The sequence below is a fragment of the Tursiops truncatus genome, chromosome 20 (assembly GCF_011762595.2).
Source record: "Tursiops truncatus isolate mTurTru1 chromosome 20, mTurTru1.mat.Y, whole genome shotgun sequence".
NCBI classification, from domain to species: domain Eukaryota; kingdom Metazoa; phylum Chordata; class Mammalia; order Artiodactyla; family Delphinidae; genus Tursiops; species Tursiops truncatus.
This window is the reverse complement of record NC_047053.1, coordinates 41,125,337-41,145,123: the sequence shown is the minus strand read 5'-3', so window position 1 is coordinate 41,145,123 and position 19,787 is coordinate 41,125,337. Positions and strand designations below refer to the sequence as shown.

At 45.0% G+C, this 19,787-nt stretch overlaps 1 protein-coding gene across 2 annotated transcripts in view; it reads right to left on the bottom strand.

Annotated features, from left to right (window-relative positions):
• The window catches only part of NMT1 (N-myristoyltransferase 1), a 30,719-nt gene extending 10,932 nt beyond the window's left edge, over window positions 1-19,787 (bottom strand). For both annotated transcript variants that reach the window (XM_019939491.3, XM_073798471.1), the window contains exons 1-3: window positions 19,629-19,787; window positions 7,954-8,062; window positions 5,342-5,486 (exon numbers count right to left, since the gene is read on the bottom strand). In XM_019939491.3, coding sequence (XP_019795050.1) covers window positions 5,342-5,486; window positions 7,954-8,062; window positions 19,629-19,759 — 385 coding nt within the window. In that variant the 5' untranslated portion in view covers window positions 19,760-19,787. The remainder of the gene's footprint in view (window positions 1-5,341; window positions 5,487-7,953; window positions 8,063-19,628) is intronic.

The window sequence follows — 19,787 nt, the reverse complement described above, 5'->3', positions numbered from 1 at the left end:
GGCTGAATCACTGAGTCTACACCACGCTGCTGGGAAGTTACCCTCCGATGGGACATCTCCACCCGGGACGGACACCCTTCCCCTGTGGAGTACATAAGAAGTGAGGGGGGTACTGAGAAGACAGAGCCCTGATTCCCAACCCCTGCCAAATCAGACCTATCTGATAAACTCAGACAAATCAGCCACTTAACTTTGGCCCCTGGAATTATTTGGCCCTGGCAGATTCTACAATTCAGAGCTCATTCATATTCACAACTTAGAAGAATGAAATGTTTAGTACATTTTGAAAACAGTCTTTTCAGGGGACCACTCAGTACACGGCTCCCAGCACAAGGCTCTAGGCACTCAGTTCATGCTTTTACTGACATTCGGACTCCTGGCCCAAACACACCATTCTAACGCGTAACAGGAAGCTGTGGACCCTCCCAGTGACGGATCTGTGGGGCAGGTGTAGTGGAAACGGCTGCATCCAGCCGTGGGCTGAGCACAACACCATCAGGACTGACCGTCTAACTCTCGCCCGGCACATTTACTGAACACCAGTCAGACATGGCGTACCAGGACAGAGCTGAGAAAAGACAAGGTCCCTGGCCTCACAAGATACACCATCTTCTGGGGAAATATTCAAGAAATGAGTCATTACCAACGTGCTAAGGGTCACAAATTGCAAAGTACAGGCAACAATGGGGACACAGCAGGGAAGAATCCAGCTAACTCTTATTTATAAGGGGCTCCCAAATACGTTTCCTTGGGAAAGCGGTTATATATTTTTTCCCTGGTTTAGAAATTGGCCTTTTGATTAATTCATAAAGCAGCCCTTGTGACTTGGTTTAATATAAGTCAATCCACTTTCAATTCCCTGCCACGTATAACTTTTTGAGCCTACCAAGCCAAGGGCTGGACCCTTGGAAGGTACCAAGGATTTCTACTCTAGTCTAGGTGCTAATCAATTTTCCCTATCTTGTTTTGAACTTATACCCTTTGCAAAAGACGTTTTCACTTATCTATCTATGGTAGTGTTGGGTCTTCATTGCTGCACACGAGCTTTCTCTAGTTGCGGCGAGCAGGGGCTACTCTTCGTTGCGGTGCGTGGGCTTCTCGTTGCAGTGGCTTCTCTTGTTGCAGAGCACAGGCTCTAGGTGCGCGGGCTTCAGTAGTTGTGGCACGCGGGCTCAGCAGTTGTGGCTCGTGGGATCTACAGCACAAGCTCAGCAGCTGTGGCGCACAGGCTTAGGTTGCTTCGCGGTATGTGGGATCTCCCTGGACCAGGGTTCGAACCCATGTCCCCTGCATGGGCAGGTGGATTCTTAACCACTGCACCACCAGGGAAGCCCTCCAAAAGACATTTTTAAACTTCAGAACTTTTTTATCAATTTTTTCCCCCTAAATGATTTCATGGACAAGACACTGGTGGTCTTTGCCACTACATGACCATAGTCTCAAGGCCAAATCATTTCATTTAGGCTGGTTACTAGGTCCTGCATGCACCAAGCACTTCCATTTGCGCCTTCACCATGTGTTCACAGAATCCTAGAATGCTCCAGCTCTGGGGCAGGAGCTGGCGAATGAAATGGACGTAGGTCCTCATCATCATGGGTACCAAAGAGACAAGCAAGCAGGCACCTGTCACTCAGTATAATGAGAGTCCACGACAATGAAGTATGGTAGGAGGGGGAGGGGTCAGGAAAGACCTCTCAGAAGAAATATCTAAAGATGTGATCTCAAGGATAATTAGGAATTAGGCAGGAGTGGACTGGGTGGGGCAGGGAGGGTGGGTACACTGAGGGAACAGCACAGTCAAGGCCTGGAGATGAAGTGGGGGGAAGGAAGGAAACTAGGAGAGGAGGCTGAAGAGGAGAGCGGGGACCGATCGTGGAGGACCCTGCGAGCTACTACCGAGGCTGGACTTCATCCTCAAGGCTGTGGGACATCCTGAACGGGTCTTTAAGGGGGAGGGGAGGGAGGAGTGACATCCTGAGATTTGAATTTTACAAAGAGCACTCAGTAAGTGCTCGTCAAGTGACATTACTGAGTGAACTTTTATACAATATTCAATTGGTAAGTCTTCATCTACGTGTTGACAAACCAGCTCTCACAGGTTATCTCAAGGCTGTGTGCCATCTGCGAGACATAGCTGGCGAGGCAGAGTCAGAGCAAACACCGCGAAAAGCAGCACTCTGAGCAGACTCGCGGCTCGGGGCGCCAGTAAGGCTGAGAGCGGCCCAGGGCTCCTGCCTGCCACCTTCCAATGGCTCCTGAGCGCCTCTGGCTGAGTCGGTGCGGGCTGCTCTGCAGAGCACGGCAGGAATGCAGCCAACTGTCTCTAGGCCACCATGAGCCAGCGAGCAGCTGAGGAGGACACTGGGAACTCTGAAAGAAAACCCTGGACCTTCAACAGGTTTCTTTCTGTACACTCTACCCCCAAATGCTCTCTCTGCCTTCCGACACCGAGATCCAAAACCAAGCGCCACGGTGCACCTGTGAAGGACTTGGGAGAAAAGAATGTGAGATCTGGGAGACCTTAAGCCTAACGAGCAGGACAAGGGACAAAGTGGGGAAGCTTCTCTCTCAGGGCCCGGGGCAACCAAGTACGTGTCCGCCTTCTCCCTTTCTTCGGGAGAGTTACTTTTTAAACTAATCTAACAGTGGCCAGATTCCACCCCACTAAGGTCAGGCAAAGTAAAAGGATTCCTCACCACCCCCCGACTAGCGCAGGAAAAGGGGTGACTGAAAAAGGAGAAGGACATGGTCTGAAAAGGGAGATCAAAAGTTGATCTGGGAGCACAAAGAATTGTTATACAGCTGAAGACACTGGCTGTTTACAGGCCTTTCAATGGTGAACTTAGGATGATTTTTTAAAAAAAAATACATTTATTTATTTATCTGTGGCTGCGTTGGGTCTTCGTTGCTACGTGCAGGCATTCTCCAGTTGCAGAGAGCAGGGGCTACTCTTCGTTGCAGTGCGCAGGCTTCTCATTGCGGTGGCTTCTCTTGTTGCAGAGCATGGGCTCTAGGCGCGCGGGCTTCAGTAGCTGTGGCACGCGGGCTCAGTAGTTGTGGCTCATAAGCTCTGGAGCACAGGCTCAGTAGTTGTGGCACACGGGCTTAGCTGCTCCGCGGCATGTGGGATCTTCCCGGACCAGGGCTTGAACCCGTGTTCCCTGCATTGGCAGGAGGATTCTTAACCACTGCGCCATCAGGGAAGTCCCAGATGATTTTAAACTCCTAAAGAATTCTAAGTCTTTTGAGTGAAATGCAATCTAACTCTCACCACAAGTTGGGGAGTGCTGCAAACACAGTACACTTGATATGCTTGAGTCTCACAATTATTAGCCCCCAGTTAAGTGGAAAAAATTAAAGCAAGAAGCTGTAAATCACTCTACCCTAAGGACAGTCAGAAGCAGAACTGGGGTGACACCTCAGCCACGTGGACCAACTGATGCCTATAATGTGGTACTTTCTATGTGCTGACTCACAGACACAAAGGAATCCTTTATTTGGACCTGACTGACCGCGGACCTGAAAGGCAGACTGGCCAGAAGCTTGGAGTGATCACTCTTCCCCAGAGCCCCACACCACACACTGCCCAGAAGGCACATCGAGGAGAAACAAAACAGCCCCATTCCACCTTCCCGAGGCCATCTAGGTCCCTGTGAGCAATAGTGTGGCTTTGTCACGAGCTTTCTGAGAACAAAACGGGAGTACTGTCTACATACAGGTGGAGAAACTGAGGCAAACATCAAAGAGTAAATGAGCTAAAGCAGAAGAGAAGCCCATTAATCCCAACTGGCCTCTTCACCAGGTTCCATGTCTATGAAGAATGGAGCAAAGTCACCCATTTGCAAATTCTTAATGAAAAATAAAACCAAACCAAGACCCCATCTGAAAACAGCCAAGGTGCACAGCAGCCCCCCACCCCGGATGCCTCTTCGTGCAATTCACTCAGAGGTGGAGCGTGTGGCTCTCGATTCTTCCTGCTGCTTCGTGGGGGAGTGGTCGCCGGGGCCCGTTACCTGTAATACCCTAAGAATAGTATTGCTGTGACCCAAAGCCTTGTTGGAGGGCTTAGCCAGTGGCCTGGGACCTGGCTGACCGGGACAGCTCAACAGACCTGGTGGATGGGTGAGGGCAGGGTTCTAGAACAGTGCCTGCTGCTGATTCACGACTCACAACCATCCAGGCACTGCCTTGCTTTGCACCCTCTGGGGGGCACGTCTCAGCTTGCTTCTGGATTGGGACTAAGCTGTCTACAAACTGCATCTGCTCCAGAGCAGAGCTTCTCAAACTTGCAGAGTGGACACAAATCCCCTGCACGTTCTGATTCTGCAGGTCTGGGGCTCGAGATTCTGCATTTCTACAAGCTCTTAAGCAATGTCCATCCTGCTGGCCGGAGGGGCACACTCTGGAGTAGACGACTCTCCTTGGGCACAGCTGCCCCTCTCCCCTCACCAGGCTTTCATTCTGCCCTCACCCCGCTCTTCCCCACCAAACACACTGTCAAACCTCACTGTGTCACTGGAGGGGAGCAGTAACATGGACAGCCTGAAGGTCACTCATGTTTGTTGTTAACACACGTTTTTCTCAACATACCTACTTTCCCAGTCACACAGAAAATAGGAACTGGGCTATCAATGGGTCTAGGGGCATGATGCAACCCACTGCAAAAACGTTCTGTCAGTAACACCCTCTGAAGTCAGCCGTCAAGGTGAGCTGTGGCTCAGTCTCAGCAGGCATCTCTAACTCTGCTACGACCAGTCTCTTCCAGAATCCTTTTATTTTCTGCCTGCCCCACTCCTTTGAGAGTTCATCATAGCTTTTCAAAGAGGTGCCGACCAAACCTGCATACGGTATTCCAGGTGGAATTAAACTATCACTGGGAAGCAAAATGTCAAATTATTTTGCATCTATGAAGCACGCACTGTCTGAGAGACAAGGGGAAGAGGCTGGGGACTGGCCCACTCCAGATTAAACACTGCCCAGATAAACAAGTCTCCCCATAAAACCTATGTGGGAAGACAGGTCCATGAGCGCACATCCCCACTCACCATGTGCCAACGCCCTGTTTTTCTTTGTAGATTTATACTGGATGATGATGCACTACAAGGACCATTACTTGTTCTCAATATGTGTTACTGTGAAATGATAAGGTCCCTGGACAACAGCCTTTTCTGAACTGCACTGTAAAGACTATCCTCTAAAAACCACCACCAAGGAACAACGGAACTCTCTCGTCCTCCCTCACAAATCCAGCATAGAACCCTCAGCACGGCTGAGGCACATCCCTCGCCCCTGCCCTTGCCTTTGCCTTTGCCTTCGTCTGGGGAAGAAAGCGAATACATACCCAGTTTGGGGACGGGCTGCGTGTCCCAGAACTGGTAGCTTCGTTTGCTAGCCTCCTCCATGGTTTTCGCAGGTCCCTGACCTACTGAAAAGAGTTCAATGGCCTTCTGTATTTCCTGGATCCTCTCTGCTGGCAAAGAGTTCATCTGAACAAGACAAAGTTGGGGAGAGAAAAGGCCCATTATATTAATAAACACTTTTGATTCATTCAAGTCCAAGAGTTAAGGGGGTACAACTCAAAGAAGCGGTGTGGTTCCTGAGAGATCAGCTGTTGAAGTACAAGTGGAGAAGGAGTGGTCGACGACGAGCAGTATGATAGGGAGGTGCTTCCTACAGGGTTTCTCCTCTTCTTAGTCTTACGGTGGTTGACGGCAAAACGTGGCTTAGCGTAAAATTTCAAACAATGCAGAAATGTAAAAACACACAGAAGATAAAAAACCCAACAGTCCCATCCCTCAAATATAATCCTTGTCATCAACAGTCTTAAATTTGGGAGGTAGGGTGAGAAGAGGCAAATATAATTTCAGACTTTTTTGCATGCAAGTTCCAAACACACACACAATTTTCAAAGACTCAAATTGGATCGTACAGTATTATTTTACTGACTGTTCTTCTTCAAACACTATGTCTTAGAGACCATTCCACGCAGTCACATGGACCTGCCCATTCCAACAACTGAGTCCCCTGCGTGCACAGACTACAATATATCTGGCCAACCCCCTACCAACGGCATTTTGGTGATTTGAGTCTTCAGTTTTACAGACAATGCTGCAATGAACTTTCTTCTACATCTATTTTTGCTCACTGAATACGTATTTCTACAGGATAAAGTCTAAGAAAGGAGGCTTGCTGGGTAAAAGGAGATGCATGTTTGAGATTATATATATTGTCAACTTACTCTCTAAAAAGAGAATATCAATCAACCCAGTGAACAGTGTATGGGCGTGTGTTTCTCAAGACCCTCATCATCAGATTTACCAAATCTTAATCTCTGCCAATCTAGGGGAAAAAAAATGTTGCTTTAATTTTCATTTCAAATTTAACCATCTTTTCATATAAAAACCTTGATTTTTTTCTTTGTGAATGGCCTACTCATTTCATTCTCTTAAATTTACTGATTCATGTATTGCAAGTATTTGCCCAGTTTGTTGTTTACCTCTTGACTTTTACAGAGAAGTTTGAAATCTGTCACTTTTTCTTTTATGGCTTCTGGATCTTATGTCTAACTTAAGATTATACAAGTACCCATAACTTCTAACACTTCTACTTTCCGACATCTTTTTTTCATCTAAATTGTGAAGGAAAGAGAGAATATAAACCAATATATTTACATTGCTTATTCCTGGGAGGTAGAACTGGAAATGATTTTCATTTTCTTCCTCTTGCTATGTTTTTTTCTAATTTCTTTACTATGTATTCCAACAGTCTCATAAAGAGAAAAACAGAACGGCTATATAAATGGTGTTTTGTTGAGATTTTCTAATCTCAAAGTGAACCATTTTGATAAAGGTTTCAGTTCAAACCCCCCTGGAGTCATCCAAACACCCACCGCCAGACAAACAAAGAAACAAACAAGAATCCCTAAAGCCAAAGCATGGGCTTGGGCTAGGATTCCTGACTGAAAGACCTGGGTAAACCACCGCCTCTCGTCTTTAAAATGGGAAGACCCCCACCTACCCTGTAGAGAAATTGAAGGTTGGGGTTAATTTAAACCATGTGCCTGGCAAGAACCTAGCTGGCCAGCATGGTGGTCAATAACGGTAGGATTTTTTTTTTCACAGTGGGTTTGGTATTGAAAATATCAAAAAAAATGACTTGAAGCCATATCTCAGTAAGGTAGGAGATTCAAGTTGGAGTATGACTTTGGAGGCAAGAAGCAAGGGGCGGGTACACTGGAATGATGAGACTGGACTTCTCGTGAGGCCTGTAAACTGAGGCAATTCTGAAAGAATTATGGGTATGTTTCGAGCTTCCTCCAGGGCCTACTTGGAAGAGGACAGCACTTACCTGAAATAAAAGCTTTTCTTTTTTTAATGTGGCTTTATTTAAGAAACAAAACAATCCTTACCCATACTTCTGGGTTTTGTGTCGGTGTGTCAGTCTCAGAGGTAAGCTCTAGGCCAATGGTTCTCAACTATGGAACTCAGAAATGGGCTCTGTGGGAGTCTCAGTTCTCATTACAATAACTGTAGCATCAACAGAATGCTTGCAATATATAAAGGTCCGCCTTAATAGGAACAGGCCTTTCATTCTCATAGTGGTGGGGACTGAAGACAGAAAAGGCCGAGAACCACTGCTCTAGGCCACAGGGGCGGTCACAAGGGAATCGCTCTGTGGCACGCGGCACAACACCCCATGCAGGTACGCACCTATAAATTCTGAGGGGGCACCAGGCTTGGGAGTCAATGTCTAACGTGCTGTGCCTTTTAAGGTAGGATAGCAGTTTCATCACCTAGGTCGAGGGCAGCAGAGGGCAGCAGAGGGATCCAACTCCTCCCTCTCGAAGTAATACCAGTGGGGACTGTCAATCCACACTGTTCCTATACATTTACCCCAACACCCTCTCATCTGAAAAAGCGACTCTGTCACCAGAAAACAGAGACTCCTTGTTACCTTCACAGGCTGATCCTGGGCTGAATCTGTCTCACTGCCTTTCTCTTTCTTCTTTTTTTGTTTCTTTTTCTTCTTTTTGGCTCCAGTGTCATTGGCTGGACTCAAACCACTGTAAGACAAAGTAAATACTGATGCAGGGTTTTTAAAAAATCATCTGTTTTGAGCTACACTGACAAAGAGCTTTCTGTAGAGCCAGACCCTCCTTAATCAAGCCCGTTGGCTTCAGAAGCAGACCAGAGAGTCCAGGGCCCAGAAGGGGCACTTGGAGGACACCCGCAGACACAGCTCTCCTCTCCACTCCCACCAGAGCCCAGGGAGGGAGCAATGTGCAAAGGATGGCCTATTTGTTTGAAAGGACCTTTTCTGTTCTTGCTTTTATTTTATGCGGTTTATTTTCTTTCATTTTTGGCCGCACCACGTGGCTTGCGGGATCCTAGTTCCCCGCAGGGATCAAACCCGGGCCCACAACAGTGACAGCGTGGAGTCCCAACCACTGGACAGTCAGGGAATTCCAATGGTTATTTTCTTTAGATTGCCAGGTTGCTGGCAGCAAAGGCAAATGATAATTGTTAACAGGGCATTCATACCACCAACACTTCCTTAGAGCCTGGAATTTAAAGGGATGACAGCCCAAAGTGGTCTTCTGGAAACTCTCCCTCGCTTCTGCTCCCACCCTCCTGACGCATTAGGTTTTCTGAGTTGCCCCATCTGGACCTAAAGCACAAAGCAGTACTGGAAAGGGACGAAGGAACAAGGAAAAAGGTAGTTTAATGTGGCTGTGATCTGTGTCCAAAATAGTCAAACGCTCATGAGAAATACCTAAATCAGGCCTGTAGGACTGAGAACCACCACCAGCCGGCTCAGACTGGGTGATCACCACCAGCAAAACACGGCACTAGGAATCTTGGGAAAACAACAGCAATGAACAACCAGCCACCCCTGCTAAAAGGAGATTTACATGAAACGTGTGTGTCTGTGAACCACAGTAATGGGGATTTCTCATGCTGCTTTCCCTCTGCATGAGTCACCCAATGAAGGCAGCAAAAACAGTTTCTTAGCCACATTTAACAGTTTCCTACAGGCTTTCATTATCGTTTTCTGTATTGTCTCCCAATATTTTTGAGACACAAATCATATATTATACTGTGTTTTGCTAACATTTTCCATTCATTTGCTCCCAAATGTTTTTTCCCAATTCCTGTTGATTTTAGGATAATAGTTTTGATTCTGGGTTTCCTTCATTTTATTGATGAATTTTAAGGTTCAGCTTGCAGGCTGCTTTCCTAATTACTGGTTTTTTAATAGATTTATGTATGTATGTATGTATGTACTTATGGCTGTGTTGGGTCTCCATTGCTACGTGTGGGCTTTCTCTAGTTGCGGCCAGTGGGGACTACTCTTCATTGAGGTGCGCGTGCTTCTCATTGCGGTGGCTTCTCTTGTTGCAGAGCACGGGCTCTAGGTGCACGGGCTTCAGTAGTTGTGGCTCACAGGCTCTAGAGGGCAGGCTCAGTAGTTGTGGCGCATGGGCTCTAGAGCACAGGCTCAGTAGTTGTGGTGCACGGGATTAGTTGCTCTGCGGCATGTGGGATCTTCCTGGACCAGGGCTTGAACCCGTGTCCCCTGCATTGGCAGGCAGATTCTTAACCACTGCGCCACCAGGGAAGCCCCCTAATTTACTGTTGTAGTTGGTTTTTGCCATGTCTAAATTGATTTGGGCATTGTCAGACTGGGAGTAATGCCGGACTATTACTCTGCCATCCTCCCTTGAAATCTTCCATTAAAAAGTCTAAATTAGGAGTCGAACACAAGGGTACAGTGAACCCTAATCTGCAGAATCAGCTAAGTGCAGGGTTTTATTTTAGCTGTACAGTCTAGATAATCAATTTTTCAAAGAATTCAAACAGTATAAAATACATTTTATATACCATATGGTAAGTATCATTTAAGCTTTATTTTATAATTCAGAAAGGCTTCATGGTCTTAAAGTGCCTTGGAGTTATTATGAATATTAATTATCATCTCATAGCACGTGGTACTGTATAGGGAGAAGGTAGCGTGCTGCTATTTCCCGTTGCAGAATGTCCTAAGATTTCTCTTGTCCTAGTCTGGTTAGGAGTGCTTGCATCCAGACTTCACAACCTTGCACTTGGACTAAAGTTATCTCCAGCCTTTCCTGGATCTCCCTGACATCACAACTTCTCTGCCTCCTCCTAAACGCTACATAACAGTGGGACTCACCTCTGTGAAAATGGCTTTCCATGAGTCCCTCCCACGCTTGAAAGCCTACAGTGACAGCAGCTTCTTATTCTGGAGGGTATCAAGCCCCGCTTTCCCCTCGGCCCATCACATTCAGTTCCCATCTAGCTCATCCATCCTTACTTCCCCTGCTCGGGAATAACTGTGCCTGCACCCGTGGGGCCAGGCCTCTCACCAGGCCCCTGTTGCAGAAAGACTAAAGCCAGGGAGAGCAAGTAAGGTCCTGACTTTAGTCGAAGTGTAAGGTTCTGACATCCAGATGCAAGTGCACCTCCTAGATACCATATTAATGGGACACACAAGGCATAACACGGAAGGAAGACCGATAACATTCAGAGGGGGAATAAGGTAAACACCTTAAAACCAGATGCTCAGCAAAACCCCCAAGGCCATGGCAAAGAATAGGAACCATAAAGCCATTTACAGACTGAAGATAAAGCTTTCCTCTTATTATCTCAATTTTGTTATTATGCACAGGCCTGTTCGCAGCCTATGACAAGCCTGTGTGGTTTTCTGATTCCAGAGACAGTCTCACTTCAGTCTCCGGATTGTATGCAGCATTATAAGGTTTAAAAGCTGGTTGATGGGGACTTCCATGGTGGCTCAGTGGTTAAGAATCCACCTACCAATACAGGGGACACGGGTTCGATCCCTGGTCTAGAAAGATCTCACATGCCACAGAGCAACTAAGCCCGTGTGCCACAACTTCTGAGCCTGCGTGCTGCAACTACTGAAGCCCGCATGCCTAGAGCCCGTGCTCCACAACAAGAGAAGCCACCGCAATGAGAAGCCCACGCACCACAACGAAGAGTAGCCCCCACTCACCGCAACCAGAGAAAGCCTGTGTGCAGCAATGAAGACCCAAAGCAGCCAAAAATAAATAAATTTAAAAAAACAAAAAGCTGGTTGATGGTAGGAGACAAAGCAGCATTCCACTGTTGATACAATTTATAAGTCCTTATTCATTTCAGCTTATGGAATGAATTATCTGGTCCCTGTATATGAATTACCATAAGAACTGTTTTTATGGAAAAAAGAATCAAAAAGGTTAAAGTGAAGAACTGCTGCATATTAACTAACTGAATACTTACTAAACACAATTTCACATAAGGAAAATAGAAGAAATTACTTCCTCCGACTGTAGACATCTTCACAAATAGGCAAAACCGCTAAAAACTCCCTTCCTGCCTTTGCTCTTGCAATTCAGTGGAGCCACTTCCGTGTAGCCATCTCTTTCTGGACCCCATTTTTGTGGACAGACCCTGGGTAGAACTCTTGTTCTGTTTTATGCATTATTAATAAAAGTGCCCAGCAAACTCCAAGACCCAAACTAAAACCAAAGAGCTACTTTCATTTTCCTTGGATTGGCTTGAATTTGCACATGCAGCTACTGAGCAACGATCCTGTCTCAATTTGTACATCAAGAATACGGAGACACCTGAAGAACAAAGGAAAGTTTAAAAAAAGTCACTGTCACTGAGCTACCAGGTATTGAGCCATATTCATGAGAACACTATGAGCTCAACATGGTTTGACAGTCAACAACCCAAACAGGAAGACAACTGACTCGGAGAAGAGACTTCCAAGGAGCACAGTAGAGTTAGCTCTCCAGGTGATTATAATACCGTTAATTATCCATAAGAAACCAAGCTCAGAGGCCTTGAGAGCAGGTCTTTAGGAAGCCAATACCATTTCACAGGATGGCTTCAATCTGGATTTGGGAAGAACCAAACCAAACGACCCCATGGAAGCTAGGCTGGTCCTTCTCAAAAGAATTTGGCTTCATTTTTAAAGGGACCTGGAGTCCATACCCACTGGGTGAGTATCCCTGGGCATGCTGGGACTCCGCAAATTAAAACAGAAATCTCTCAGAGATCTCTCTAAACCTGCCAGTCACCTTAACATACTTCAAAGGGACTGGCCAAAACCTTGGAATACAGCAAATCAAAGTCTAACTTTGGTTCATTTGGTTCCAAAATAATGAGCAGAGAATTAGTGAAACTTGCCCCCTTTTTGGGGGGGGAGGGGTTGCCTGCAGTGGAAAGGGAGATGGGAATTCACATAAAAATTTTGAAATGTACATTCTAAAGTTGATCAACTCAAGTCACTAACGACCAACCTAGTGAATATGGGATGAATGAGCAGAATGACAAACCAGGAACAGAGAAGTAAAGTAATCAAGAAATGTCATTTTTAAATGAAGGTCAAAATATTCTAAGTTCAAACATATAAGAAATCCTATGGATGCTCTGGTATAAAGTCAGGGCTGGGGACTTCCCTGGTGGCGGAGTGGTTAAGAATCTGCCTGCCAGTGCAGGGACACGGGTTCGAGCCCTGGTCCAGGAAGATCCCACATCCCGCAGAGTAACTAAGCCCGTGTGCCACAACTACTGAGCCTGCGCTCTAGAGACCGCGAGCCACAACTACTGAGCCTGCGTGCCACAACTACTGAAGCCCGCACGCCTAGGGCCCGTGCTCCCCAACAAGAGAAGCCACCGCGATGAGAAGCCTGCGCACCGCAACGAACAGCAGCGCCCCGCTCGCCGCAACTAGAGAAAGCCTGTGTGCAGCGATGAAGACGCAACGCTGCCAAAAATAAAATGTAAATAAATAAATAATAAAATAAAGTCAGGGCTGGGGGAGGAGATGGAAAATGAACTTCAGTACTTATTTCTAGAAATAGAATGCAGCACCAGAGTGTGTGCTGGTGGGAGGGAAGGGCAAGCTGACAGAGAGCAGCTCGAGCTGCCAACCTCCAGATAACAGCAGCAGCGCAGGTCCATGACACAGGCCTCCTCTTAATCCTACTGATAACAAAATCCACTCAAAGGTGCGTGGCTGAGGGACAGAAGTTGTTTTCCTGGGAGCTAAACCACCAGAGCTGGAAGGAATCTCAGGGCCATCTGGCTTAACCTGTTGTTTACAGAAGAGGAAACCAAGGCCCAGGGACGTGAGGCATCAACTAACCAACTAGTACCCAGGGACAAGTCACCAATCTAACCACTTGGCCCATTCCTCCCCAAACACTGAAGTCTCATTCCCTGTGAGAATTTATCTGAGAACCTTCGAAAGCCCTAAAACAAATTGTTGCGTATCAGAGGAGCAGACAGTAAAGGCAGTGAGGAGAGGGAGCCATGTTTTATCCAGAAAGCCTCCCTGACTCCTCCAGCTCTCATTCTCATTGATGTCTATCTGTTTTAAGATTATGATCTCCCACACAATTTAATACTTCATATATATAATGTGTTGCTGCCTGGCTTCCCAATGAGATAAAAATTTTCCTGGTATAGGGACCATATCTTTCACAGCTGTTTCCCACAGCATCCCTAGTTATGCTGAGCACACAGTTGACAGTTCAACAAATATGTGCCTGACTGATGCTTTCCAGGCATAATAGACTAAAATAAAACCCTGAAAAGCTAGAACCCAAAAGAGGGTCAGCAAAACATCTTTAGCAATGTTTCCATAGGACAGCTGTGTTAACATTCTATGAAAGCAGTGGCGATGCTGTGCTCTTTTGAGCCACTGTTTGAGATTTTAAATTATCAAATTTCTTATGAAATTATCAACTTTCTTATTCATTGTCTTCTCCCTCCTTAGGACCTGTTCTATTTCTATAAGAGTTAAAACAGAAAAGCTCCACTTTAACGACTTCAAACGGTTCCAATGTCTTAAACACAGACCATGGTTTAGTTTTTTGTTTGTTTGTTTGTGGTACGTGGGCCTCTCACTGTTGTGGCCTCTCCTGTTGCGGAGTCCCGATGCGCAAGCTCAGTGGCCATGGCTCACGGGCCCAGCCGCTCCGCGGCATGTGGGATCTTCCCGGATCGGGGCACGAACCCGTGTCCCCTGCATCGGCAGGCAGACTCTCAACCACTGCGCCACCAGGGAAGCCCCATGGTTTACTTTTGATTATGAGATCAAAAGAAAAAAAGAGTTCAGAAAATAAAATTCACGACTTTTGGTTACCTGTTTTCTACCCCTAAAATCTGGAAGTTAACTTTTTAGGCTAAAATTCAAAATTTCCAGAGAAACTTAATAAATCCTAGCCTCTAACATCCTTTTGATTCTACTTGTAGACATCAGGAAATCCTTCCGCAAATCAATTTTTTTTTTTTTTTTTGGCCATGCCAGTGGCTTGCAGGATCTTAGTTCCTGGACCAGGGACTGAACCCGGGGTCACAGCAGTGGAAGCACCAAGTCCGAACCACTGGACCGCCAGGGAACTCCCCTTCTGCAAATCAATTTATTCATGAGGTATGATTTACCAGCAATCCTATCGGTACAGTATTCAGAAGGCCCAAAGCCAGGTGAATGCAATGGCATTTACAAGGGGGCCCAGGTAGAAACTACATGGCATGAATCTGTATCAGCTGCCGGTCCTCGTGCTGAGACTGCAGGATCCCTTAATGCAATCCCCCAAACTTTGCAAACTCCCACCAATCAGTTATTCTTATAAAAAGCTGCTAGTGAGTCCTAAATTACTGTAAAAATAAAAACACTCTACTACTGCCATCAAGGTACCCAGGAGGCCTGTGAAAAGAACGGCAGTTTGTGGCAAGGATTACTGCTTTTACTGCCACCCTCTGCCCTCCCGGGGATGGTTAGCCAGAATGTTGAGCGCGCACAAGCCAATTCCTGTCATGAAGGAAAATTGGTTTTTACGGGTCACAAAAGCTCTGATACACTAAGTAGTTTACAGTGGGAATGAGACAGAAATGTAAATTCTACATACTCTGGGTTGGTTTGGTGAGCTAGACTGTAACCTGGCAACTCCTAGGTCAAGTCAAATGCGGTTCAGAGACCATTTTCAGTAATTTTCAGAGCAGTGACTCAATGCTGGCAGCCATTTCACACACTGGAATGAACTCTGAAAAAGATATCAGTCTATCAAGGACGGTTTAAAGGGGCCAGTCACCTCCATCGCCAACGGGCTCCCTAGTTTGGGAAAGTCCGTGGGTTATTGAATGCATCCAAAGACAGGACTCACACTGCTGGCAGAGTGAGGAGGAAGGAGTCAATGTAGGAGGGAAAAGAAATCCAGCAAGTTCAGAATGGATCCTCCTGGGTGTCAAAGGGAGAGGTGGATTTGCAAATCCCAAGCCTCATTACAAAAGCTAAATCAGTCTTTATAAGGGAAGTCTACATGAGATAATCCATGTAAAGGGCTTAGCACAGTGCCCAGCACATAGTAATGCTAGCAACAGAGAACATTTATTGAACACTTAACAACAGTGAATCCTCCTTAGCTCCCTCTCGAAGAAAGCAGCAGTAGAAAAAATTCTGAAGCAAGTACAGACCCTGTTGAAGAATATTAGTTTCGTTTTGTTTTGTGCTCTCAAGAGAGAACATAGTGTTTGTGTGCCTTAAATGCAACAATCACAAGAGCGCCGTCCTTGGGGAACTGGAAGAGAGGCTTGCAGGGCAGAGATTTCAGATAAAAGGTTAAAAGGAAGAGCTAAAGCAGCATCCTCCTAAAGTTACTAAATTTATGGTCCCAAAACTTATGGACTCTGCGGGGAAAGGGTTAATGGCAGACTTAGTAAAGCTGGGAAATTTTAGAGCGAGCACATTAAACAATGTGAAAAATCAGCAAAACTGCTTTGCCATGAACAGCAGTCTCCCTGAAATAGGCTCTCATTTACTTTTCATTTCTTCTGCTCTCCAGTCCCTTCTCTCTGAAGCAGCTCTTGATTAGTTTCTTTTTAATTGCCACTTAATTGGGAAATAAAATTAGAACACTTATTTGATATCAGTGATGAGGTCTCTCTTTTCATTTCTGCTTTGATCTAGTTTTGAAAAACCAAAAGCTGAAGAGAGAAATTAAGAAAAAGGAACTAAAAAGATTTCTTCTTCTAAGAGCCAGATACAGCTATAAGCCGTCAAATAAATGTGGAAAGAGCCACTCTTGGAGAATCTGAAGAATAAAACAGAAGCAAGTAAGGATAGCTTTATGGAATTCCATTCAAAAAGACCTTTCTTTTCTCTTAAGTTTCTTCATAAAGGAGAATATCTCATGATTAGGAAGTGAAGAAAACTTTTAAGAACCCATATTAACCTGTCCCCATGGAGTAAGAGAACAGAATGGGAAACAGACATCCCTTATCAAAGCATTCTTGATCCATGGCTTCCCAGCATCTCAGTGCTATCGATGACACTGCAGAATAAATTCTAGGAACGAATCCTACAAACAAAATAGTCTAAAAGTTTTCCCTTTCCAAAACACCCAGATAAACTTTACTTGTTTGTTATCGCACAATTAAAATCTACTGCCAGCTGATAAGATTTATTCTTTAGCGATAAGTTTCTCACTAAAAACAAACAAGAAGCAGAAACTAACACAACACTGTAAAGCAACTATACTCCAATAAAAAAAAAATTTTTTTTTTAATTTTAAAAAGGGGAAAAACCAAACAAGCAAATTAAACCCATAGGTGAATCATCACCTGCAGGGAGATACAGCATAAAGATGATCTTAGTCTGACTCTCCACTCAATTGCTCACGGTAACTTATGCCAGGCAAGTTACTGGGGAGGGGGGAGGGGTGGAACGCTACCCCTCTTTCTTTCCTCTGTTGAGTGGATTTAAAAAAAAAATAGCAGATAGAAAAACTGCAGGCAGATACATACACACACACACACCTATATACTATATGTGCACACATGTGCACATGTATGCTTATATGTATACATAAAATTTATACTCACCAAATATTTAATTATGGAAGAAACACATGACTAAAAAAATCAAGAACTAAACTTCTACACAAAGAAGGGATGTAAGAACTAGCAGAACTGTATTTCCTATTATTCCAGTACATGAACGCATTTCACTTCATTAGTGTAAAGCACTGAGCCCATCCTGAAAGGCCCAAGAGAACCAGGGTTAGTTTGAACTATCATTAACTTTTATTGCATACTGTCTTTTAGAACTGTTAGCATGAAAAGGAGATATTCCCCTTCAATTCTTTTATCACTTTTGAAAACATTTAAACTAATATTAAGTAAAGGCAAGAAAAATTTCAAGAAGCCAAAAAACAGTGGAAAACTACCACGAAAAATTGAAGGATCCTTGATATCTGTGGATTATTTCACTAAAACTGTAGTAAGGCTTACGAGACTTATTTGCGAAAAGGAAGTGTACATGTAAGAAAATATGACATCCTTCCTTCCCCTCAGTGAGGAGAAATGAAGCTCCACTAACACTGGGCTACAAACTTCAACATTTGTCATTCATTCATCCAGCAAACACTCATTAACACCCACTAACTGCCAGGCATCTCAAAGACAGGATCCCTGTGCTGAGACCTCACAGTAGGTAAGACATGGACTGGACATGAATGTTATTTAACTACTGTCATGATAAAAGCTACAAAAAAAATACAGTATGTGATGGGGGGGGCAAGCTGGGGGAAGGAGAACAGGGAAGATTTGAAGAATAAAAGGAAAGGGGAAGGCTGCTTCAGATATTATGTCATTTAATCTTTACAACTGGAGGCTAACTAACTTTCCCAAGGTCACAGGACTATTAAGTGTCAGAACCAGGCTTTGAACTCAGGTTTGAATGATTCCAAAGTCTATGCTTTTCCCATCATACCACACAGCTTCTTCCCAAAACTGTCTCCTCTGACAACTGATGGAAAAATGTTGACTCCATCCCAGATTCTAAGTGTCAGAACTAGACCCTGTCCTCCAGGCTGGGTCCTCTGTTTTTCACCTGCCACCTCCAAACTTATTTATACAGATATCTAGATTCGGGTTGCTAAAAAACTGAATTTGTTCACCCAGACCATAACCATGTACAACAACAACACACCTCCAAAGGTTTTTTTTTAGGTTACCACTTTGTTGTACTTTAAATAAAACACAGAACTTTCCGCCAAACAGTCTTGCAAAGTGATTCATAGACTATAAACCAATTAACGAGCTACAGACACTGGTTAAGGCGACAGTTTAGCATTGAAAACTAAAAGCAACTACACACACAGCAAAGATGAAGCCATACTTTCACTTCTGAAACGAATTTCAAATTCAAGAACTCTCACATGACTGGAATCTCTACTCAGAAGGGCTGCACTTTCCCTCCTTCCTGTTCCTACTTCCTCTTTCTCAGCTCTTCCTTTCTCAGGAATCTCACACTTCCAAACAAGGCGTTCATTACATGAGATGTGTGCAAAAGAACACAGTCCTATAAAAACCAAATTTGACAAGCTTCCTTTTCCCCTACATTCTTCTTGTGGTTTTTAAAGCTGATTGAAGAACATAAAGCTAGATCTTTTAACCTAAGATTTCATCACAAGCCACTTATAAACCACTTAAATAATCCTTTGTTCTCCCGCTGCCTTAAGGTAGCAGAATTTCTCTTTAAAGTTTATCCAAAGGTCTCAACCTTCTACTTTTTCCTCCAGAACTACCACCAACCGATACAGCAAACGACAGGATGGCTATGAAAATCAGACTACCAAAGACTCAGCCGAAGTTATACATCCAAAACAGCCTCTCATGACTTTCCGTTAGAAAACACATATGTAAATATAGACAGGGAGAGCAAGCGTCAGCGCCAGCCACTGTTAACAATATGGAGAAAGAGAAATGATAGGGTGTGGCTTGCAAGACTGAACACTGATTTGAAAGCTCAACACTCAAACGCCTGATGCATTTATTCTACCCGAGGAACAGTTACCAGTAGGCAAGACCCTCAAGTACAGGAGATGCAGTATTAAACCCACTTCCAAACACTGTCCAAGGAAGCACCATCACTCAATTTCTAGAAGCGCCAGGCTACTTCGCAAAGTTAACAGAGCAAAGATACTGGAAGACCTAATTATGTGCTGTTCAGGAAACTTATGGATTATTTGGAGCAACAGACACGGTATACATCCAAACATTATCATACAGTAATTACGCAGGGTTTATAAGGTGAGTTTATATCCTGGGATTCTCTAGTAGTGATATTTTACAACATAATTATGGTTGGTATAGCCTGATGAATTTCCTCATTGAAGGTGAACTGCAGTGAAACGTTTTATTATTCGTTTACTGCTAATCACGTTGTTCACACACCTTATAAGAAACGTTCCTTTCGAACTGCACTGTTAGATTGACCTGTGTTGTGCCACTGAAGACCATCGTCCAACATGCTCTTTTCCTCGGACGCGCCTGAGCCACACGAGTGGAACATTACACAGAAGAACTTTTATATAATAAAAGTATTGAATGTCTCTGGGTCTTAATATACTAACCACCCACCCCTGATAAATGACAAAGACAGCAACGAATCGCCAGGCAGGATTCCAATGTCTCAGCCAATAAGAAGCTGGGGGTGGGGATACACTAAGCTCCCGATGACTTCCCCGCACCCCAGAGACCCAGGTTGTGGGGGACTGGATAGGAATTGGACTCCGAGGATCTTGTTACCCCCGGTTGTAGCTGTTGTCCTCCTCGTTCTCGCAATCGCTGCAATGCTCATGGCCGTTTCCGTTCCCTTCCATCATCTGCGGCAGCGGAGGTACCGGCGGCTTCACTGCTGTATCACTCTCGTCCGCCATCTTGAGTTGCGAGAGCCGGCCTCCGCGC